The sequence below is a fragment of the Phyllobates terribilis genome, unplaced genomic scaffold (assembly GCF_046119375.1).
Source record: "Phyllobates terribilis strain yellow unplaced genomic scaffold, ASM4611937v1 Scaffold_1__5_contigs__length_1240528914, whole genome shotgun sequence".
Taxonomy (NCBI): domain Eukaryota; kingdom Metazoa; phylum Chordata; class Amphibia; order Anura; family Dendrobatidae; genus Phyllobates; species Phyllobates terribilis.
Window position 1 is genome coordinate 358,624,399 of NW_027362761.1, and position 24,766 is coordinate 358,649,164.

General features: G+C 39.7%; 1 protein-coding gene across 2 annotated transcripts in view; it reads right to left on the minus strand.

Moving 5' to 3' along the window:
* The window catches only part of LOC141261725 (kinetochore-associated protein 1-like), a 34,553-nt gene that overhangs the window by 266 nt on the left and 9,521 nt on the right, over positions 1–24,766 (minus strand). For both annotated transcript variants that reach the window (XM_073676238.1, XM_073676239.1), the window contains exons 3-9: positions 22,591–22,647; positions 22,413–22,467; positions 22,273–22,336; positions 13,868–13,997; positions 11,076–11,165; positions 9,063–9,208; positions 6,512–6,602 (exon numbers count right to left, since the gene is read on the minus strand). In XM_073676238.1, coding sequence (XP_073532339.1) covers positions 6,512–6,602; positions 9,063–9,208; positions 11,076–11,165; positions 13,868–13,997; positions 22,273–22,336; positions 22,413–22,467; positions 22,591–22,647 — 633 coding nt within the window. The remainder of the gene's footprint in view (positions 1–6,511; positions 6,603–9,062; positions 9,209–11,075; positions 11,166–13,867; positions 13,998–22,272; positions 22,337–22,412; positions 22,468–22,590; positions 22,648–24,766) is intronic.

Below are 24,766 nucleotides of genomic sequence, written 5' to 3' on the forward strand. Positions count from 1 at the left end.
TCATGGCAGAATTTTGCAATGTCAGTGGATGGTTTATATTTCTTCCAGTCAAATCAAACAGTGAATAATTACTGTTGTGAAAAATGTCATAGGATTTTAAGTAATAGGATTTTTTTTACATTGGGTCTGAGAGTGAAATTTCTTTGAGGTTAACCAACACAGCCTAGAGGTCGAGAGAACAGCATCAACATCAAGAGTCAAAAAGGAAAATCAGAGCATGAAAAATTATCTATTATTTACATTCAATCTCTTTTATTAACCGCTTCCCGACTGCCCACTGTAGATAAACGTCGGCGCTGCCTGGGCTCTGTGCAGCGCCGACGTTTAAAAACGGAGGGTGGTCCTGCAAGCGCTGCGGGTGGGGTGCAGAGCAATAACTCTGACAGGGAACATCATCGGGACCTGATTGGATCAGGTCCCAGTGATGTTAACCCTTTGCTGTCTTCTATATGCCGCGATCACTATAGATAGAAGTATAGAAGATATAGAAGATAGCAGGAGGAGAGGGGGTCGTCTACTTACTTCTCCGACGACCCCTGATACCTTCCAGGACCTGGCGTTGTTATGACAACTGGAGGTCACATGACCGCCTCCAGATCTGCCATATATGGTGTCCTGCTAGGCTCAGCCTGCAAGCTGAGTCCAGCAGGAGACACAGTGTGAAACTGTCAGCAGTGGTCTCATCCAATGTAATATATGTCTATTACATTGGATGAGATCAGTGATCAGAAAAATAAAAATTAATGTCCCATACAGGGACTAAGTAAAAATGTAAAAAAAAAAAGTAAAAAAAATGTTTTCAAACTATTAAAAAAAAAATCATAAAATAAATAAAAACAAATAAAATATTAAACCGATAAATCCGTATATTTATGCAAAAACAAAAAAAGTACACATATTTGGTATAGCCGCGTCCGAAACAAACCAAGCTATAAAACTGTCACGCTAATTAACTCCTTCTGTGCACACCGTAATAAAAATAAATAAAAAACGGAGCAAAAAACTATGTTTTTTCCTCATATCGCCAAACAAAAAGTGGAAAAAAATGCGATCAAAAAGCAAAATGGAAATAAAAATGGTACCGCTGAAAACGTCATCTTGTTCCGCAAAAAAAAAGCCGCCATACAGCTCCATCAGCCGAAAAGTTATAGCGCTCAGAATAAAGTGATGCAAAAAAAATATTTTTTCTATAAAATTGTTTTATTGTGTAAAAGCGCCAAAACATAAAAAAATATACAGTAAGTGTAGTATCGCTCTATCACTGACCCGAAGAATAATGCTGCCTTATCACTTTTACCACACGCAGAACGGCATAAAAAAAACCTCAAAAAACAATTCCTGAATTGTTGGTTTTTTTACCTCCCAAAAAATGGAATAGAAAGCGATCAAAAAATGTCACGTACCCAAAAATGGTACCAATAAAAATGTCAACTCGTCCCGCAAAAAACAAGCCGTCACATGACTCTGTCGGCCGAAATATGGAAAAATTATAGCTCTCAAAATATGGCGATGCAAAAACTAAATTTTGCAAAAAAAAAGCGTCTTTTAGTGTGTGACAGCTGTCAATCATAAAAACCCGATATAAATCTGCTATCTCTGTAATCGCACCGATCTGAAGAATAAAGTAATCTCATCACTTATACCGCACGAGGAACGGCGTAAAAAAGAAATAAAACCAATTCTTCACCTGCTACTGATTTGTTTATTATGTCTCCCAATGTGCTCACCACACATCTAGATAAGTTCCCTAAGGAGTCTAGTTTACAAAATGGTGTCACTTGTAGGGGGTTTCCACTGTTTAGGCACATCAGGGGCTCCCCAAATGCGACATGGCGTCCGCTAATTATTCAAACAAATTTTACATTCAAAAAGTCAAATGGCGCTCCTTCCCTTCCGAACCCTGCAGTGCACCCAAATAGTGGTTTTCCCCCACATATGGGGTATCGGCATACTCAGGAGAAATTGCACAGCAAATTTAATGGTGTAATTTCTCCTGTTACCCTTATGATAATGCAAAATTAGGGGATGAAAAACATTTTTTGTGGGAAAAATGTGAACATTTTATTTTTACGGCTCAATATTATAAACTTCTGTGAAGCACCTTGGGGTGCAAGGTGCTCACCACACATCTAGATAAGTTCCCTAAGGGGTCTAGTTTCCAAAATGGTGTCACTTGTGGGGGGTTTCCACTGTTTAGGCACATCAGGAGCTCTCCAAACGCAACATGGCGTCTGCTAATTATTCAAACAAATTTTACATTCAAAAAGTCTAATGGCGCTCCTTCCCTTCCGAACCCTGCAGTGCGCCCAAACAGTGGTTTTCCCTCACATATGAGGCATCAGCGCGCTCAAGAGAAATTGCACAAAAAATTTTGGGGTCCATTTTTTCCTGTTACCCCTGCGAAAATAAAAAAAATTGGGTCTAAAGTAACATTTTTGTGAAAAAAGTTAAATGTTAATTTTTTTCTTCCACATTCCAAAAATTCCTGTGAAGCACCTGAAGGGTTAATAAAGTTCTTGAATGTGGTTTTGAGCACCTTGAGGGGTGCAATTTTTAGAATGGTGTCACTTTTGGGTATTTTCTGTCATAAAGACCCCTCAAAGTGACTTCAAATATGATGTTGTCCCTAAAAAAATGTTTTTGTAAATTTTGTTGGAAAAATGAGAAATCGCTGGTCAACTTTTAACCCTTATAGCTCCCTTTGAAAAAAAAAATTTGGTTCCAAAATTGTGCTGATGTAAAGTAGACATGTGGGAAATGTTATTTATTAACCATTTTGTGTGACATATCTCTCTGATTTAAGGGCATGAAAATTCAAAGTTTGAAAATTGCAAAATTTTCAAAATTTTTGCCAAATTTCCGATTTTTTCACAAATAAATGCAAGTGATATCAAAGAAATTTTACCACTATCATGAAGTACAATATGTCACCAAAAAACAACATCAGAATCAGGGGAATCCGTTGAAGCGTTCCAGAGTAATTACTTCATAAAGTGACAGTGGTCAGAATTGAAAAAATTGGCCCGGTCACGAAGGCAAAAACAGGCTCTGGCGCGAAGTGGTTAAACATAAATTAAGCATTAATTAGTAATCATGTTACATTTTGCAGATCAAGAAAAATATATTGTATTGTATTCGACTTTGAAGAAAATATAACAAAATAGACATATAAAAAAAATGGCCACAGTTCAAATGGTGTCACTTTTTTCAAATAATTCAAATGGTAGTGTATTGAACAATATAATGTTTATAAGATAACCGCCTATAAGAGGATCATATGTTGAGGCAATTTCTATATTGTATCTGAAAAGCCCATATAAGAAGAAAAAAGAAAAGGAGGGAGAAAAGAGAGAAGAAAAGAAAAGACAGGGTTAAGGGGGGGGTCCTTATACCTGTGTGACGAATTATGAACACAATCACATGTATCTGTTGAAACTATTAGAATAGGTTATGAAAATCAGGTGAGTCCTGAAACAGAATTCATCCGCTCAAAACCCTTCTAAATTTATCATTGGTTCCATTACATTCTGCAGACAGTTCTTCCATTCTACATAGATTCACCATTTCCTTGTACCAATCTAATATGTTAGGGGGGGGGGTTTAAGTTTCCAAAACCGTGGAATTACCGTCCGTGCCGCTGTAAAGCAAAATCAAAGAAAATCTTTCTTTTGTATACCTATTGAGGAAGGGAGGATTGACAGAAGGGCTATTTGAGGAGACCCCAATACTCTGTTTCCTGTGATACGTTGGTAATTGTCAAATACCTTCTCCCAAAATAGTTTAATTTTAGAACACTCCCACCATATATGAATCATAGAACAAACTTCACATTCACATCTCCAACATGTTTCCGAAACTGTAGGGAACATTGCATGTAATTTAGATGGGTAGTGATACCATCGTGTAAGTATTTTATTCTTTTCTTGTGCAGTCCCAGCATTAGTAAGCTTATGTGTGAAGAGGAACCCTTTCGCCCACTCAAGAGGGGACAAACTAACCCCCAAATCCCTCTCCCTTGCCCGCTGAAATGACAGTTTCTCCGTTCCCTCCTCTCTGCCCAATCCCTCATATATCAGAGATAGCATGAGTTGGACCACTTTCCTGAAGGAACATGTTATGAAAAATTATCTATTATTTAAATCAGTTTTTTTGCAAAATTACAAATGTTGTTTTTTTTTAATAGAGATTGTGAAAAACAAAAACAAATATCTAACACGAATCTGATTTAAACAGTAGGTCATTTTCTGAGGACACATTCCCTTTAAAATGCAAGTGCCCAATACACAGGCCTGTTGGTGACATCACAGGATGAGGACTAAGAGATCTGGTTGTAGCACCTTACCGGCATATGATGTACAGTTAAGTCCTACGCCGGCTCCCTGACTTTGATCCTGGCTCTGAGCCCATATCTTTCCCGGCAGATGATTGCTGTGATATTCAGCCATCATCAATCTGTGACAGCAGCATTTAAAGCATGCCGGTAGGGGGGCAAGTCATTCCATGTGCTTATCGGCGTCCCCATGGCGCGATCGCAGTGCAAAAAAAAAACAAAAAACCTATGCATGTTTGGTATCTCAGTAATTGTACTGACTTGGAGAATCACATTGCCAGATAATTTTACCATATTGTGAACATTGTAACTAAAAAAGCCCCAAAAAATGTTTTAGAATTGCGCTTTTTTTTTTTTTTTTAATCTGTGGCACTTGAAATATTTTTAACACTTTCCATTCCATCACATCATAATGTGAATGATGTCATTCATAAGTACAACTTGTTCTACAAAAAGCAAGCCCTCATATGGCTAAGTCAATTGAAAAATAACAAAAAAATGGAAGAGGATGAGGAAAAAACGAAAAAAAAAAAAACGGAAACTAGCCATGACGGGAAGGGGTTAAAATGTGTAAGACCTTGGTCATCCCCCGGGGGTCAATCAAAATGAAGATGTGTCCTGCTTTCTGCCTCCCCCAGGCACTAGATCTTATACATGAGATAAGTGTTTGATTTCTGGTTTATATCCCTTTACTTTAAGGGTATGTGCTCACGATCAGGAGCTGCTGTGGCCCCAACACTGCAGAATAGCAGCACCACTTCCGCCCTCATTATACAAATGAGCGGCCGCGATTTTTTCTTTCCACATGCGGTCTTTCCTCATTGATGCAACTCTATGGGGAAAGTCCACATGCAGACCCGCAAGAGAAATTGACATGCTGCGGTCTTGAAAGACGCGCCACATGTCAGCTTCTGCGGGTGATCCGGAGCTTCAGATGCATGCATAATGGACATGGGATTTCTAGAAATCCCATCCACTATGCTTTAACATCTGGATGCTGCGGGTTTGACGCTGCATCAACATGCAGCTTCAAACCTGCAGCATTTCCTGATCGTGGGCACATACCCTTAGAGACTTGTCTGCACCTTTTTACTGTATGATATTTCTTATTCTGCTTTTTGTATTAATTAAAAGGGTTATACACTCACAAAATATTGATGACCTATCCATAGGGTATCATATCAGCAAAATCTGACACCCAGCACCCCACAATCCATTGTTATTTCTCCTTGTCCCCTACTTCCAACTAGCACTTGGCACTTTAACTTTGGGCATGTTGTGTTATTGAATGCATATTTTTGGATTTATTGGGGCAGCATAATATCACGCAAGTGATTAATTGCCATAATGAAATGATACCCTTTATGTATTAAAATTCTAATGGAGGACTAGTGCAATATATTTAATACACATTAGGTGGTTAGATAGGCGTTTTCCCCATGCCTTCATATACTGTTTATACCTATGGTGTTTTTTCCTATTTCATGCCATAACTAGTCTTGACATAGCATCTCCCGTGTATGCAGTGGTGGCGCATCCATCCCCCTCCTACTTGTTAAGACTCTTTTTTATTCCTTTTCTCCCTTTTTAATCAATATATATATTTTTCTGTGTCTTGTTTTGTCATGTTTTGTGATTTTCAATAATGATTATAATTTTTAAATACACTGATTGCCTACTTTTTGAATAATTATTAGAGGGTTTCCATCAATATATTGTGACTGGAGAACCCATGTAAGCATTGTGACTGTTCACATTGTATTAAACTACAATTAATAAGTTCTGTCTTCTGTTCTTAAACAAATCCATGTTCTAAGCTTAATTATGTGGGAGAGAAGTGCAGGAGTAGCTGAAGGCTTCCTGTAAACGTGTTAGCTCTTGGACAAAACCTTAGCGGTTTAGGTGTTAAATATTACGTTTTTTTTTGCCATTTCACAATCTTGCAATTTTCTCACTGCCCACTGGAGCTTTTTTAAACGAACATTTAAGGTGGCAGTTTTGGGCGATTATTCGTATGTGATGTACATTGGTCAATGATCATCTTTTTAAACAGACTAACTGGTCTCATTCCCCTAGTCACATCAGCTCCAGTGAGAATGGTCATGACAGTGATGAACACAAATGTATTAAGAAACAAAATTGTGTGAATGTTTGTGAATGCGAGTGTGTAACCATTTTTACCTTTACAATGTCCAGGGATGTAGCATTTCTTGGGAAAGGTTTCCCATGACGCTTCAGATATTCTGTTACAAGCTCTGCAGCATCATCCCAACTATAAGTTATAGCAAGAAAAGTTCCTTAGAAATCATTTTGTAATGTAAAACTGTAATACTATAATATATTCCCGCAAAAACACAACCAATCTTAATGAATGAAGTGTTGTTTTATGTATTTAAAGACGATAATAATTAAGTGATAGCACAGGGATTAGAATCAAATTTAGAAGCGAAAAAAATGAACAACTGCAATTCAGTTTTATTTCAGTTTGACATCTGTAGCCACACAAGTAGTCATTTTCTTAAATGAAAACCTGCATAGTTCTTTAAAACTTCAGCATACCTTATCCTTTGTGTGATGATTATATACCATATTTCTCAAACTATAAGACGCACTTTTTAGCAAGAAAAAATATCTTGCTTAAAAGTGTGTGCATCTACTCGTCTGGTGATAGTTAGATCAGTGAGTCTCCAAAAATCCTGCCTACTATCCTGTGACTATCTGCCTACCAGCGCCGGTGATCATTGTATTAGAGTTCCTGATAAAAAAAAAAGCACTGGATTACCATGGGGTGTAACTCTGCGCAGAGCTCACTGAACATCAGCTCCATCTCCCCTCGCCACCTAGAGTTTTACTGCTATAGACTAATAGGAAGGCAGAGAGAAGTCTCATCTCCGCAGCCTGGAAAAAATTGAGGTGCTTGTGAATGCCACATTCCAAAGAAGAGAAGCCTCACCACTGCAGCTGCCCCAAGAGTATCTGCAGAGGAGGACAAGTAACGGAAGAATTGATAGTAGTAAGGGGCTACAATGGATACATACTGTTATGGGGGAAGTGGTGTCTCCGGGAAAAAGAAATGGGGCATATGTTGAACTAAAATACAGTATGTCATCCAGATAAAACCTCTACAGCAAACTGGGGTGAAAACAAAATAGGGTGCTTCAAATGGGGAAAAGGGCCTATAAGAGAAATGGGAGGAGGTTGGTTTGGGAATTAGATTGGTCTATCTATGCATGGGAAAAGGTAAATAATAGGGAAAAGGTTATATACATAATGTGCGTGCTGCAGACCTGTGCGGGTGCAGATAATGTGCGTGCTGCAGAACTGTGCGAGTGCAGATAATGTGCGTGCAGCAGGCCTTTGCGGGTGTAGATGATGTACGTGCTGCAGACCTGTGTGGGTGTAGATAATGTGTGTGCTGCAGACCTGCGCGGGTGTAGATAAATGTGCATGGTGCAGACCTGTACGGGTGTAGATAATGAGTGCCTGTGTGGGTGTATAATGTGTGAGCTGCTGAAAGTGTTTATATATAATGTGCATGCTGTCAAGCCGTGTGTGCGTTTATAATGTGCATGCTGCAAATCTGTATGTTTATATAATGTGTGTGTAGCAGACCTGGGAGGTTGTATATATTGTGTGTGCTGTACAGCTGTCTATAGAGAAACTTCAGGAGTCTATTTACCCGCTTTGTCTTGAGCTCTACAAAGAACACTACCCCCTTGGGGTTTGCACTCTGTTCACAAACTGTCCTATGTGTGGGAATAAAGAACTGTAGTCCCCCCCAAGACACATTATTCAGTGCTTTTTCAGTGTTTTGTTATTAGTGTAACAATTTGAGTGAAAAGTAGCATCAGTACGTACTCAAATACACCATGAGATTGTGCAAAACCTGGTATCCCATGGTGAGTATATTGGGATTTTATGGAATATTTAGCTTTTGTCTCTTTAATAGCTCCCATAAATGTTCATTGGATTTGAAGTCAGGTGGCTTTGTACAAAGTCAAGGTCAAAGAGAGTCATCAGAACTTCTGGATATTATTTTGCAATCTAGAAGTTCTTGCAGTTTTGGGGGAATTAAACAATCCACCACAAAAATCCAAGTGATGAACAATATAAGGACAACAGACAATGAGTTAGTATATAGGTTTGCCATGTTTTTTAGGACAATGTGAACTTCTACACACATTAAGGGATAGTTCAGACGAGTGTATTACACGGATGTGTGCTGTCAGTGTGTGCCACAGGCCACATGCATCTATTGCCAATGTGCTAGTACACATGGATGATTTTCCACACAACCAATGGTCAGCGTGGAAAAAATTGCTACATGCACTCTTCTATTCCGATTTATGGACCAGGCTAATGCATATAAGTGGCAGGGAGCTCCTGCACTCGTTCGACGTGTGGATGTGCAAACGGAGCCAGAGTTTTTGTATGGCCGTCTGAACCCGGCCTCAGGGGTATACGTGATGTGAGGATTCACAAGTCTACAGTCACACAGAGAGACTGCAGACTTGCAGCCTAAGGCCGGACAACCCCTTTGACATTCTACACATTATAATTTAATAATAGCAAGCTCAGCTATTATTCATTTTCTTTTTTACTTTAAATGAGGTACACTCTAATTCTCTCTTATGTAAATCTCAAACTCGAATTGTTTTATGTCATGTAGTATCTGGAATTCTGGACTTACTGGAGTTTTGCGCTAGTACTTACATAAAATCCAAAGACTTACCAATTTCTCTCTACAAAGTAATCTGCAAGTTCTTTCACACGATTAGTATGAACTACATGCATCTTCACAACATCATAGCATTTACTCTTTAAGAACTTTTCTAACTGTTTATTTTCAATCATATTGTTCAAAACTATTGTTTTTATCTGCAAGAAAAGTGAATTGGAAATGAAAGTTTTTATGTGAATTTGACAGACAAATGAGAAAACATCTAATATAAAAGCCAGACTTTGAAGCTTTCTACATAATGACGTTCTTTTAGACGGATCCTGCCTGTAATGTGCCTGACACAGCGCAGCAAAAAAATTAAAAAAGACATTGCTGTGCACATGTTCAGTCTTTTGTCACTTCTATTAATCGCCTCAGGGTTCGGAAACCGTGAAGCCGTTAAGAGAAGCAGCACATTCAGTCGGCTTTCGCTAGGAAGCCACTCGCTAGGTATAGTTCAAATCATAGAGAAAAAAAAAAAAGACGCTGCAAAATGAACCGCAAAATACCAGTGAAGTCGCTTCAGGAAAAAGACAGCTAGCTTTCTCCTGGACAGACTTTGCCTTGGAAAAACCTCGGCAGATCTACCAGTGTCTTAACCCCTTCACCACCTTGGGTTTTCCCATTTTTGCTCCCCTTCTTCCCAGAGCCATAACTTTTTTATTTTTTCCGGCAATATGGCCGTGTGATGGATTGCTTTTTACGGGACGAGTTTCACTGTTTAACGACACCATTGATTTTACCATATAGTGTACTGGAAAATGGACAAAAAATTCCAAGTGTGGTGAAATTGCAAAAAAAAGTGCAATTCCACAATTGTTTTTTTTTTTTTTTTTTTTTACCATGTTCACTAAATGCTAAAACTGACCTGCCATTATGATTCTCCAGGTCATTATGAGTTCGTAGACACCAAACATGTATAGGTTCTTTTTTATTTATGTGGAGAGAAAAAAAATCCAAAGTTTGTAAAAAAAAAAAAAAAAAAAAAAAAAAAAAAGGTGCCCTTTTAGCTTCTCTATTTTTTGGGATCTGGGGGTCGGGTGAGGGCTTATTTTTTGTGCACCGAGCTGAAGGTTTTATTGATGCCATTTTGGGGAAGATACGATCTTTTGATCGCCCGCTATTGCAATGTTGTGTCGATAAAAAAAAAAAAAAAAAAAAATTCTGGCGGTTTTATTTTTTTTCACGTTACACCATTTACCGATCGGATTAATTATTTTTATATATGGATAGATCAGGCGATTCCGAATGCGGCAATACCAAATATGTGTATTTTTAATTTTTTTATTGTTTTATTTTGTATGGGGCGAAACGGGGGTGATTTGAACTTGCATATTTTTAAAACTTTTTTTAATGCTTTAATAGTCTTTATGGGAGATTTTTTGTGATCATCCAATCATTTGTGTTACACATAGCAGGACTTCATAGCTCACCTGCTATGAGCACCGGCCACTGGGCGGAGCTCACAGCAATTCGGCAATGACAACCACAGGCCAGCAAAATCATGTGACGGGCGCACCAATGGGCGAAGCTAATGACGTGCTTCCAGCGCGATCATGTTAAATGCCACTTTCAGAGATTGACAGCGGCATTAAACATGTTAACAGCCGCGGGTGGATCATGATTCCACCTGCGGCTCTAAGGGGCATATGTCAGGTGATGAAATCAGCTGTCATATGCCCAAAAAGGTGCGGGCTCTTCGCAGGAGCCCACACCAAAAAGGGGGAGGCGGCCTATAACGTACCTATACATCATAGGTCGTAAAAGCGTTAAAGATGCCGTGTGCACATATCCACATTTTTTTTTTCAGGAATAGGTTTCTTCAGTATATTACTTGTGCTAGGTTAAAATAATAATAATAAGAAGAAAAAAAAAGCTGTTACTCCCCTCTGCCGCACCAGTGATGCCTCACTACTGCTCAGGTCTATTTTTAAAGGCTGCAGAAGTGATGTCATGACTACAGCGTACCACTGCAGCTAATCATTAAGCTAGGCTGCTCATGCGGTTTACATCTAGATGCCTTACCTGTGAAGCTGCACCAGCCATTTCTCCAGTATTCATATAATCTTCCACTTGAAGCAAAACAGTTTCTGGATTATAGGCACTTAGAAAGCCCTACAAGAAAAGGCAAATAAATACCGGCTATTAACACCACCATATGATTCATATTAGCACCCTGACTGGGACATTACAACACAAATCTGTGAAAAAAAAAATCTCTTTCTCCTTTGTTGCACAGGAATACAACTCTTCTAATCAAATGTGCTTACAACTATTGTTTTATTTCTAAATAATCAAATGATATAGAACTTCCAGTGTACCTTCTCCACAAGGAAAAGTACGATATTAGCAACAGGAATGATCAGAAAAACACAAATGGTAACCCCAAGTTTTGCCCAAATAGTAGCATGATATATCAGACAACATGGCTGTGGAGTCGGTAAGCCAAACCACCGACTCCTCAATTTCCATGACACCAATTCCACGACTCCCTCATACATGGCTCATGTTTAAGGCATAAATTTACTGTAGCACAGATTCATCTCAGCTAGAAGTCTAGACCCTTAGATCAGGAATAGGACAGACATTTATAGAACATTTCATAACTTTCCCAAATTCTTATGAAAAAATATTCCCCACAAACTGCATTGAACGACTGTACCCAATTTATTATATATTTTAGGAGTGGGTCCATTTTATACCGATGCCAACTCCCGACTCCACCAAAATGGACACCGACTCCGACTCCACAGCCCTGGCAGACAATACCAACTATGTTTTTGTTTTTTTTATTTTAAACTGGGAAACCAGTGATTAAAAATGTTTTTCCTTTTTTTATTTAATCTTTAGTCCCCCTTAGGGAACTTGAAGCTGCGATCCTTTGATTATTTGTTCTATATAATGCAATAGTGTATGGCATAATATAGTCCAATAACATTATACGAAGCTGAGCCATAAGAGGAGTAAGATGGCAACCATGGGAGCCTTCAGCAGGTCCCCAGCTACCTTGATCACCCATAAGCACCTCACAATCGCATTGCAGTCAATGGGAGCCAGTGCATGTGCATTTGGTGTAACACAGCCGGCATCTCTTATGGCTGTTGCGGCTTGAGCTCTTGAGTTGCTCCATATATGGGTACCTGATGTAGGACATCCTATTATATCTTACATCAGGAAGGGGCTAATAAATCCATCAATCACTAGGTAAAGCTATTACTATGTATGTGATGGAAATTGAATACCTACCTGGTGAAATCTACAGACAGGCCAATCATAATGAACAACAATCACATCCCTTAGGAATACACTAACGGGATGTAAAGTACATGGTAAACCCCCCCCCCTCCCAAAAAAAATAATAATAATTTGTATTCTATTTTCAAGGCAGTGTAGCTTGTTCGACCAAGATTATGTGACTTTTCACCTTTTTAAGCCAGAATACTGACACCAAGGCTTTGATGATTATTGAGGGGTTTTGAGATTTGGAGGGTTTATGTTCAGTTTCTGCTCCAAAGACTCCTTGGAGAACTTTGTGTGCACATGGGTTTACTGTTACTGCTACCGACAAGCAACCTAGAGTCAACTAAGCTGAAATGGAAGTTTTGGAGTGCTACATGCCCACAACACTTCATTTACTTATAGGGGGAGATGAGAGGGTCTCATGCCCGGTTCTTCATGGCTGAAGCGAAAGCTTTTCTCTATATACCTCTGGATCACATATGCTACTTTAGTGTATAGATTCATTATCTTGTTTTACTCATGGTATGACTATATGCATTTTCTGAGATGTGATGTACTAACCATTTTTTTTCATGTTTGGATATATTGCCATATGACTATATTGTACCTCTTTTTTTTTTACTTTGTTTCAATGTATTGATATATATATAGATTATACTTTGTTTATAGTTCTGAAGAAGGCAAATAAATAGGCTGAAATGTTAACATATACTGGCAACAAACTGTGACAAAAAGTGTTTATCTTTCACTATTCACAGCCATACAATTCCTGCAGAGGACTGCCACAAGTCCTGCAGAGGACTGCCACTAGTCCTGCAGAGGACTGCCACCAGTCCTGCCACTAGTCCTGCAGAGGACTGCCACTAGTCCTGCAGAGGACTGCCACTAGTCCTGCAGGGGACTGCCACCAGTCCTGCAGGGGACTGCCACCAGTCCTGCAGAGGACTGCCACCAGTCCTGCCACAAATCCTGCAGAGGACTGCCACAAGTCCTGCAGAGGACTGCCACTAGTTGTGAAGAGGACTGCCACTAGTCGTGAAGAGGACTGCCACAAGTCCTGCAGAGGACTGCCACCAGTCCTGCCGCAAGTCCTGCAGAGGACTGCCACTAGTCGTGCAGAGGACAGCCACTAGTCGTGCAGAGGACTGCCACTAGTTGGGCTGTGGAGTCGGTAAGCCAAACCCTGACTCCATAATTTTCACAGCACGGCATCACAACTGAGCGTGTACATAAAGTGCAGCACAGATTCATCTCAACTAAAAGCCGAGATCCTTAGATCAGGAACAGAACAGACGTTTATAGGACATTTCATAACTTTCCCAAATTCTTATGAAAAAATGTATAGCACATATTGCATTGAACTACTGAACCCAATTTATTCTATATTTTAGGAGTCGGTCCATTTTATACTGATTTTCTTTCCACCAAAATGGACTCCAACTCCGGAGCCCAGGCCACAAATCCGGCAGAGGACTGCTACAAGTCCTTCACATAACAATGTACCTGACCCTAGAAAATAAACGTTGAGCAATTATCACAGCAGCAGCAGTTGTTAGGTTTCAGTTTAGATGAATCACCTGAATTTGTTGTTCTCTTTTTTCAACATATGGGATTAACAAAAGACAACCCAAAGTAAATGATGGGAGATCAATTTGGGCATATTGTTTAGCAATTCCTACGAGGTCCAGGTCAGCAAGAACAGGGCACCTTCATAAAGAGAAATAAATAAAATATTAACAAATAGGGTCTTTTCAGACAGCATTTTCAGGAAAAAACATCATGCCACATTTTTCCTGCATCTCCGCCTAAAACACCATATCCAAATGTTACATGAGTATCTATTGTGAAATATGAAGCACCAGAAAACAATGTTTTTTGATGTGGCGTTTTGTTTTATTTTCCATGAAACCCAGCATGCTTTAGGTATGATGTTTTTCCCTGGTATTTTTTAGCATAGGCTTATCGATAGGACTAGCAAAACACAAGAAAAAACTTGATACAAATGTAAGATAAGAAAACAACAAAAAATAGTTGTATAAAACACCATGAAAACACTTAATGGAAGTTTCAACAAGCAAAAAATTGTAGAAATTGTATTTGATTTTTTTAACAGCACGGTAGAAATGACATCTCAACAACCAGTCACGTGACTCAACAGCCAATCTGTGGCCTTAATGGTCAAGTGACCAGTGGCCGCCAGGGCTGTGGAGTCGGTAAGCCAAACCTCCGACTCGGACTCCTCAATTTCCATGACACCGACTCTAACTCCGACTCCACAGCCCTGGTGGTGGCGACATCATCTCTTCTGACTTGCAGATTCTGGGAGCCAATGTATCTTTTTTACAAACATCCCACTGATAACTTTTAATGAAGACGGGAAAACCCATGTTACGTCTGTTCTGGAAGAATGTGTTTCTGTACCAAGAAAATGCGTCACATTGATGCATTGTTATTAAAGTTACTAACATCAATTATTTTACTACAAATTGGATCTAAACTATTTCTTATAACTTTTTTTTTTAATTAATTTTATTTACAAGATTGCAAAACTGAAAACACAATGAGCTAGAACAAGATATGCAATCAAATAAGTGGTTACATATACAAAACAGGAGTGTATTATCCTATAATTCTGCAACTGAATTTTCCGAAAATATTCGCATCTCACAAAATGATGGTATATTGAATGGCTATGCATTCACTTAGTAAAACAGAGGACATCAAACCACTGAGAGCCCAAGATCCTGAGAACGAATGGGCTAAAGCAGCAATGCATCCTCTTCAGGTTCTTTACACAGCAGCACTCCAGTCCACAGACTATGCAGAGAACCGCAGCATGGCTCCACTTACTTGAATAAAGCTGTGCTGCAGTTCCCTACACAAGAGCTGACCAGGAGCTTCAACAATTCTCAAGTGGGCATCCAAGCAGTCTGGCCCCAAGGCTGTCACCAGAAATTTCAGGGTCCTCTACTGGCAAAATTTTGGGCCCCCTTGAGACTCCACCCAGACTCCATCCCAGCTCCGCCTCCACCTCTCGAACCTTCCACAGTCCCACTGCCCACGCTTGGAAAAACTCCACTTCTGCACCACGTCCTCACCAATCACACATTAACAGTTCTCGTCGAACATCAGATCACATAATCAGCTTTTGTTTTGATAAAAAAAAATTTATAAGCCACCAACACAATAAGGTAGACTCTTCTGGCTTCGCCTTACTCTACTCTAAATTATTAACTATTTCTTGAAATATCCAATACACTTTTTAGGTATATTTTTATTTATTCCTCTTTAAGGGAATGTGTAACATACATTTTTTAAAATGACCAATAATATCACATACAAGTGACAAATAGTCACACCATGACCGGACCACATATTACCACCACATAGTAACCGAATAATACCACATACAAGGAACAAATACCACCACACCGTGACCAGACCATATATTACCACCACATAGTGACTGAATACTACAATATTGATCATTAATAAAAAAAATAATACTAATATTACCATACTCAAGAGCTTTGTACATAGTATACAGTATATAGTGCAAGTGTACAGGTAATACAGGGATCACCAGTGACATTTTATACAGGAGCTCTGTATATAGTGTATAGTATACAGGTAATACAGTGATCACCAGTGAAATTATACACAGGAGCGCTGTATATACTGTAGTATACAGTGTATAGTGTTAGTGTACAGGTAATACACTGACTCACCGGTGATATCTCTAGTTAAAGTCCTTCATCTTCGCTTTTCTCCTTCTTCCAGAGAGACCGCCATCACTTCTTTCAGCCAGGACTCGTCTCTGCATAAAATAACACAGTAATCTAGAGCACCACTTCCAGAGCACATACCCCAACTTTTACACTATGCAGCTGAATACTCACCCACTCCCAATTCATCATTTGCTCTCCTCACCCCGACTCCCAATTCATCTATTGCCCCCCCACTCTCAAATCATCATTTGCTCTCCCCTCCCATTCACAATCCATAATTTGCTCTCCCCTCCCATTCATAATTCATCATTTGCTCTCCCCTCCCATTCACAATTCATCATTTGCTCTCCCCTCCCATTCACAATTCATCATTTGCTCTCCCCTCCCATTCACAATTCATCATTTGCTCCCCCCTCCCATTCACAATTCATCATTTGCTCCCCCCTCCCATTTACAATTCATCATTTGCTCCCCCCTCCCATTTACAATTCATCATTTGCTCTCCCCTCCCATTCACAATTCATCATTTGCTCTCCCCTCCCATTTACAATTCATCATTTGCTCTCCCCTCCCATTCACAATTCATCATTTGCTCTCCCCTCCCATTCACAATTCATCATTTGCTCTCCCCTCCCATTCACAATTCATCATTTGCTCCCCCCTCCCATTCACAATTCATCATTTGCGCCCCCCTCCCATTTACAATTCATCATTTGCTCTCCACTTCCATTCACAATTCATCATTTGCTCTCCCCTCCCATTCACAATTCATCATTTGCTCTCCCCTCCCATTCACAATTCATCATTTGCTCTCCCCTCCCATTCACAATTCATCATTTGCTCTGCCCACCCACCCTCACTCCCAATTCATCAATTAATTCTATTTAAAAAAAAAAAAAGTTTTATATACTTACCTCTCATACTATCCCTTGCAGCTCCACTTCTGGACTGGCATCCTGACGCTTGCACATGCCGGCACGTACACGATGACTCCATCACGCGTCATAGAAGAGGGATTCCCTTGGAGATGCACAGCTGGTCAGTTTTGACGGCCATGAGAGCTCAGAGGCATCCTGTGCAGAGATGTACGCCACCAGAGGCACATGATATCCTGGGGCCCCGTGAGCAGAAACACAAGAGGAACCCAGAATGCTTCCGGGCCCCCCTTCTTTACTTCTGTTCACCGGACCCCATATAGCAGTAAGGGCAGTAATGTCCTGATGGCGGCCCTGTCTGACCCACTCAGCGGCTGATGGTGTATAATAGCAATATGCAATCCCTTTATGTAATGGGAGTAAGGCTTTTTCAACCTGGTGAGTAGGTATAGATTGTAATAATAGTGGTGATAATACTGCATTGTTAATAAAGCAGAACAGGTGTTCAAAAAGAAAACATAAAACTCCTAAAGTGACAAAAGGTAAAACTATATGACTTTTCCCAAATACATGATACTAGTGATTTCAATTCTTTCCCTCAGGTATCGAGACACAGGTTCCACTTTTACTTTACCAGGGCAAGCGCAAAATCTTGTGAGATTCTCTTTTGAGAAATACCAACTATGAGGAGGGGGGTCTGATTCTATACATCATCTGAATGGTAACAGAAGCCTTGTTCTTAGTTGTGGTGAAGATCCAAGGTGAGTAGATTAATTTGACTGTATTACAGAGTCACCAGCCCATAAAATAGAATTGGAGAAATGATTCCCCTATTGTCTCGTGAATTTACCAAAAGTGAAGTACTAACGTCGTGCATACATCACTCACTAATGCATCCCAAAAGGCAGTAGATCAGTAAAACCCATGTCAGGTGACTATTTTCCTCACCCTCTACCAGGAACATGAACTTTATTTGTTACAGACTATTATAATTTATCAGCTGTGCAATTAGATGTCCCTGTGTATTATTCTGCCCAGCTAAAGGATTATGGCTCTAAAAATCTAAATCTGCAAGAGGAGGACATAGCAGCCTCTAATTTGTAAGAGACAGAAATCTGCTTCTAAAGGTTCAATCTCCAAAAGTTAGAAAGTTGCTCTTAAGGGCCAACATTATCACTACATAAATACAAGAGTTAACAGTAGCCACAATGAAGACCGTAACTGAATTTAACTCCATAATACACAGTGATCCATATCACATTGCCTCTAATATAATAACACCTATCATGAAGCAAGACTGTGATTTCAGATTGCACACTGAAAGTCTCCTCCACGCAGCAGCATCTGCCAGCTCAGAAGCAGAATATGATAGATATATAGATATCTATCTATCTATCTATATATATATATATATATATATATATATATAGATATATTTATACATACATATACACACACACAGACACACAGTGCCCATCATACATGAGTACACGCAGCAAACCTTTCGTTTCCTTTCAGAATCAACATTTTATATGTGATATCATATTATAAAATACTCCGACAAGTATGGGCAATTGATTGCAAACAGGATTTGTTATTTTGCACAACCAAAAAAGTAACTTTCCTAACAAATTCATTCAACACCATGTTGCAAAAATGAGTACACCCCAAAGAAAGTCTTCGCAGCAAAGATAAAGTAGCAGACAGTTGACTATAAAAAGGCATTACTTAAAGAAAATGCCTTCTCATTTCAAGCTGTTAACAATGGCACCACATGGAAAAGAAATGTCACAAGACCTGAGAAAGAAAATTATTTCTTTAGACAAGAAAGTTGAAGGTTTCAAGAAGATCAGCAAAGCTTAACTTATCAGAATACAGTAGCAAAAGTGATACAAGTGATACAAAAATTTAACAGGATGGAAATGCAACCATCTCACAGAGATGTCCAAGCAGACCATGGAAGTTAATACCTAAACAAAAGGATCTTTTGATTAGAAGGATTGAAGAAAATTGACAAGCAAGGTCATTGCAGTTAGCTAAAGAATTAGAATACCAAAGCTGTGGTCAATGTTTCCTTTGACACAATACGGCATACACTGCAGAGGAATGGCATGCATGGGTGTCATCCATGAAGGAAGCCTCTCCTAAAGACTATGCACAAAAAAGCCAGTCTACAATTTGCCAGGTCTCATGCTGAAAAATATAAAGACTACTGGGAAGCTATACTCTGGAGCGATGAGATCAAGATAAATATTTTGGAACTGGTGGCTTGAAAACTATATGGCATCACAAATGTGAGGAATGCAAAAAAAAAAAAAAGCTTGGCACCTACAGTGAAACATGGTGGTGGCAGTGTCCTTATGTGGGACTGCATGAGTGCTGCTGGTGTTGGGCAGCTACATTTCATTGATGGTATCAGGAATTCACAGATGTACTGATCTATTCTAAAAGAGAAGATGCTACCACCACTCTGGTAGACGTGAACTTTTCCAACATGATAATGATCCAAAATAAACATCTAAGGCCATTGTTGCATTTCTGAAAAACAGGGTGAAAGTGATTCAGTGGCCAAGAATGTCTCCTGATCTGAACCCAATTGAACACCTATGGGGAATTCTGGAGAGTCAAGTTGGGCATCACTCTCCATCCAGTCTGTAAAAAAGGTCATTCTTGAATGAAAAAAAAATAGATTTTGCAATATTTCTGCAAATATTTCTCCAACTTGTTCATTCCATGCTTAGAATATTTGGTGCTGTCCTACTTTTTCCATTGATAACCTATCCTAATCCATCAATGCCTGATCGGTCGGAGTTCGACACCCCTTGCTGATCAGCTGCTATCTGTGTCGGCAGCAAAAAATACCCACTTGGAGAGCTGCTCCGTCTTCTGATAGTCGCTCCCGCAGGGTACTCCTACTGATTGGAATAACAGGCAGATGTAGTGGCAGAGGCCGGCTACTGCACCAGAAGACGGCAAGCTCCGAAAGTAAGCACTTCCAGTTGGCGGCCGCTGCCAATAACGGCTTATTGGCAGGGGTGCCAGACTCCGGCAGATCAGACCTTGATGACCTATCTTTAGGAAAATTAGTAAACAACCTCTTTAAAAATCAGAGGTCATACAAAATACTAGATGTAGTAATTTTTGATGTGGGGGTGTATTAATTTTTGCATCAACTAATTTGAATAAAACTGAACATTTTGTAATAAGTTATATTTTTAACCTTACTTTCATGTTAGGAGTTAAATCTTCAATAAAACTTAGTCTTGTCAAAATTTTGGAAATTGTTCTTCTGTTCAGTGATATATTGATTAAAATCTTACTTTTCATAGGTGGTGTACTCATTTATGCTGAGCAGTGTGTGTATATACACTGCTCAAAAAATTAAAGGGAACACTCAAATAACACATCCTAGATCTGAAAGAATGAAATATTCTCATTGAATACTTTGTTCTGTACAAAGTTGAATGTGCTGACAACAAAATCACACAAAAATCATCAATGCAAATCAAATGTATTAACCAATGGAGGCCTGGATTTGGAGTCACCCCCAAAATTAAAGTGGAAAAACACACTACAGGCTGATCCAACTTTGATGTAATGTCCTTAAAACAAGTCAAAATGAGGCTCAGTATTGTGTGTGGCCTCCACATGCCTGTATGACCTCCCTACAACACCTGGGCATTCTCCTGATGAGGTTGCAGATGGTCTCCTGTGGGATCTCCTCCCAGACCTGGACTAAAGCATCCGTCAACTCCTGGACAGTCTGTGGTGCAACGTGACGTTGGTGGATGGAGTGAGACATGATGTCCCAGATGTGCGCAATCGGATTCAGATCTGGGGAACGGGCGGGCCAGTCCATAGCTTGAATGCCTTCATCTTGCAGGAACTGCTGACACACTCCAGCCACATGAGGTCTGGCATTGTCCTGCATTAGGGGGAACCCAGGGCCAACCGCACCAGCATATGGTCTCACAAGGGGTCTGAGGATCTCATCTTGGTACCTAATGGCAGTCAGGCTACCTCTGGCGGGCACATGGAGGGCTATGCGGCCCTCCAAAGAAATGCCACCCCACACCATTACTGACCTACTGCCAAACTGGTCATGCTGAAGGATGTTGCAGGCAGCAGATCGCTCTCCACGGCGTCTCCAGACTCTGTCACGTCTGTCAGATGTGCTCAGTGTGAACCTGCTTTCATCTGTGAAGAGCACAGGGCGCCAGTGGCGACTTTGCCAATCCTGGTGTTCTGTGGCAAATGTCAAGCGTCCTGCACGGTGTTGGGCTGTGAGCACAACCCCCATCTGTGGACGTCGGGCCCTCAAACCACCCTCATGGAGTCGGTTTCTAACTGTTTGTGCAGACACATGCACATTTGTGGCCTGCTGGAGGTTATTTTGCAAGGCTCTGGCAGTGCTCATCCTTTTCCTCCTTGTACAAAGGCGGAGGTAGCGGTCCTGCTGCTGGGTTGCTGCCCTCCTATGGCCCCCTCCTCGTCTCCTGGTGTACTGACCTGTCTCCTGGTAGCGCCTCCAGCCTCTGGACACTACGCTGATAGACACAGCAAACCTTCTTGCCACAGCTCGCATTGATGTGCCATCCTGGATGAGCTGCACTACCTGAGCAACTTCTGTGAGTTGTAGAGTCCGTCTCATGCTACCACGAGTGTGAAAGCACAACCAACATTCAAAAGAGACCAAAACATCAGCCAGAAAGCATTGGTACTGAGATGTGGTCTGTGGTCACCACCTGCAGAACCACTCCTTTATTGAGGTTGTCTTGATAATTGCCAATAATTTCCATCTATTGTCTATTCCATTTGCACAATAGCATGTGAAATTGATTGTCAATCAGTGTTGCTTCCTAAGTGGACAGTTTGATTTCATAGAAGTTTGATTTACTTGGAGTTATATTCTGTTGTTTAAGTGTTCCTTTTATTTTTTTGAGCAGTGTATAAAATGGCGGAAAGGTACCAGAGCAGCGCCAGGAAGAGCAGAAGACAGTGGCTGGTAAGTATTTAACTAGGGGCAGGGAACAGACATTAGTGATACCACTCAGGCGATGAAATAAAAAAAACATGCAGGAGTGGTGTTTTAAGTTAACCAGCCATAAAGCTTTAGGAAAAATATATTTAGATGTGGATAACAGAAGTTGCAAATCCTCTACTTCTTAGAGGATTTTTAATAGTGCTGATCTCCACATCAGCACATCTATAAATTGATGGATTCTGTGAACACAAGTGAGGTGACTACGTAGATGACTTTATGAACAATATGCAATACTCAAAAAGCATATCTCTTCACTTAAATTACAGTTTAGCACAAAATTAAGTAAAAAATATATACATTCTTCGGAAACTATAGAACAATTTTAAATTGCTCACCTTAATAATACCAAAAAGGACTGGTAGCATTCTTCAAGCTGTGAGGGGCTTGGAGGACAAGAAGCTACAAAACAAAAGAAAACATGTTCAGATAGCAGTAATAATATCCAAACCTTATAATAATAGAAATATCAACATACCGCAAGCAAATGGTGCCAGTATGACACTACGCCATGCCCTGCTAAAGTTTGGCACCTATAAACAAAACCAAACATTCAGACTAGTTTATATAATTTAATTATATCATTACCAATTAATTATGTATTTAATTATACCATACTACGCTCATGTGACAACCAACGAAGGGAATATACATACCTCCCAGAGGCAGTGGATGCCGGTGATAGCTACTAACACTTTTCTGAGGTAAAACATCTACAAAAATAATATAAAAATAATAAAAGTTTGATTTCTATATCGCTTGCTATAGCTATGGTTTACAAACATATACCATGTGTATATCACTTTAATCAGAATTTATGAAAATATATGAAATTTGATGAAAATTCACACAAATTCATAATTTTTGAACTTTTAGTTTTTATACCTTTAAAACATAGCAATACCAGGCAAAATGGTTAATAAAAACACCATATGTCTACTTTACATCAGCAGTTTTGGCATATCATTTTTTGTGAGGATGTTAAAAAGCCGTAATTTTTCATTTTTTCAAAAAAAATTGCAAAACCTATTTTTTTTTAGGGACCACTTCACGCTTCAAGTGACTTTGAAGGACCTGTATGCCAGAAAACCTCCAAACAAGATCCATTTTAAGATTGCATCTCTCAAGGTATTCAAATCCACATTTAGGAAATGTATTAACCCTTTAGGTGCTTCATAGGAAGTAATGCAAAGTGGAGCAGAAATTTATTTATTTTTTCTTACAGTAAAATGTTGCTTTAGCATCAAATTTTTCATTTTCACAAGGGTAACAACAGAAATTTCACAACAAATTGGGGGATCTATTTTCTCCTGAGTAAGGCAGTAGCACATATGTAGTTGGAAACTGTAGTTTGTGTAGACAGAGGGGCTCAGAAGGGAAGGTGCTCAATTTAATTTTTGGCATGCAATTTAGGCTGGAATAGACTGCAGTTGCCATATCATATTTGCAAAGATCCTATAGTGTGAAAAACCCCCACACAAGTGACCCAACTTTGGATACGACACACCCTGAAGGCATTCACGTAAGGGTGCGGTGCACATTTCGAACCCACAGATAATTCACACAATTTTATAACAGTGAGCCGTGAAAATTAAAAATTACATCCCCCTCCCCCCCACACTAAATATTACTTTAGTCCAAAATCTTTCAATTTCACAAGGGCTAATTAGAGAAAACGGACAAAATAATTTGTTGTCAATACTCCATGTGTGATCAGAAAGTATTGTTCAGGGACAGTGCAAAGCTCAGAAGGAATAAGCACCATATTGGAGCACAGATAAGCTGGAATGGTTTGCAGACGTCCTGTCATATCACTAAAGCCCATGAGGTGCTAGAGCAGCAGGACCCCACAAAACTGACCCCACTTTACATACTACATCCCACAAATTAGTCTAGGAGGTGTACAGAGCATGTCAACACCCACGTGTGTTTTACAGAACTTTTTATTACTTGGTGTAAAGAAAATAAACTACATTTTACCAGTAATAGGTTTTCATAGCCCAGAATTTAAATTTTTACAAATGGTAATAGGTAAAAATTGTTATGCAAATTCTCCCAAACACATCAATACCCCAGATATTGTCAGAGTACTACTCCATTTGCAGAGCCCCTAAGTGACTGAACAGCAGACCTCCCCACCCCTCCCGACCTCATTTTGGAAATTACAGCCCTCTAGGAATGTATCTACGGATGCAGTGACTATTTTGATTCCACAGGTGTTTTCCAGAAATAAGTATGATTTGGTGTTACAGAGTGAAAATTCTAAACATGCCAGCTTACTGCCCAATACATTGTGCCCAGCTTGTGCTTCTTGAGACATGCACCCTATAAACTGTTAAGTGAGTTCTTACCGCTAGAGCAACGCCAAAAGAGGACGCTAAATACAGTTTAGCCACACTATGGGGCTCAGCAGGTGGACATTTGGACTTGTGAGCTCAGATTTAGCTAAAGGGGGAATCATGTCACATTTCCAGAGCCTTTGTCATGATAGGAACGTGGAAGCTCCCTATATTTCAGATGATGGACCTGAGTGGGGAATTTTTTATTGTGGGCTTAGTTGAAAATTTTATTGGAACAATTTTGGGGTACATAATATTTTGGTTAGTTTTTAAAGCTAGATTCACATTTATTCTGTGCTCTACGCTGATTACTTACATCAAGGTTTCCATCTAAATCTCCAGAATACGTAATTTAGACAGAACTGTTCACTATAGAGGCAGATGAAGTCATCTTGGATTTCATCTGGCCTCTGTTCCAGCGGTATCCCAACTTTAAAGAGGTGGAGAAGAGTATGGCCAACTTTTGTGCACACCTAAAAGGATGGAACACCGA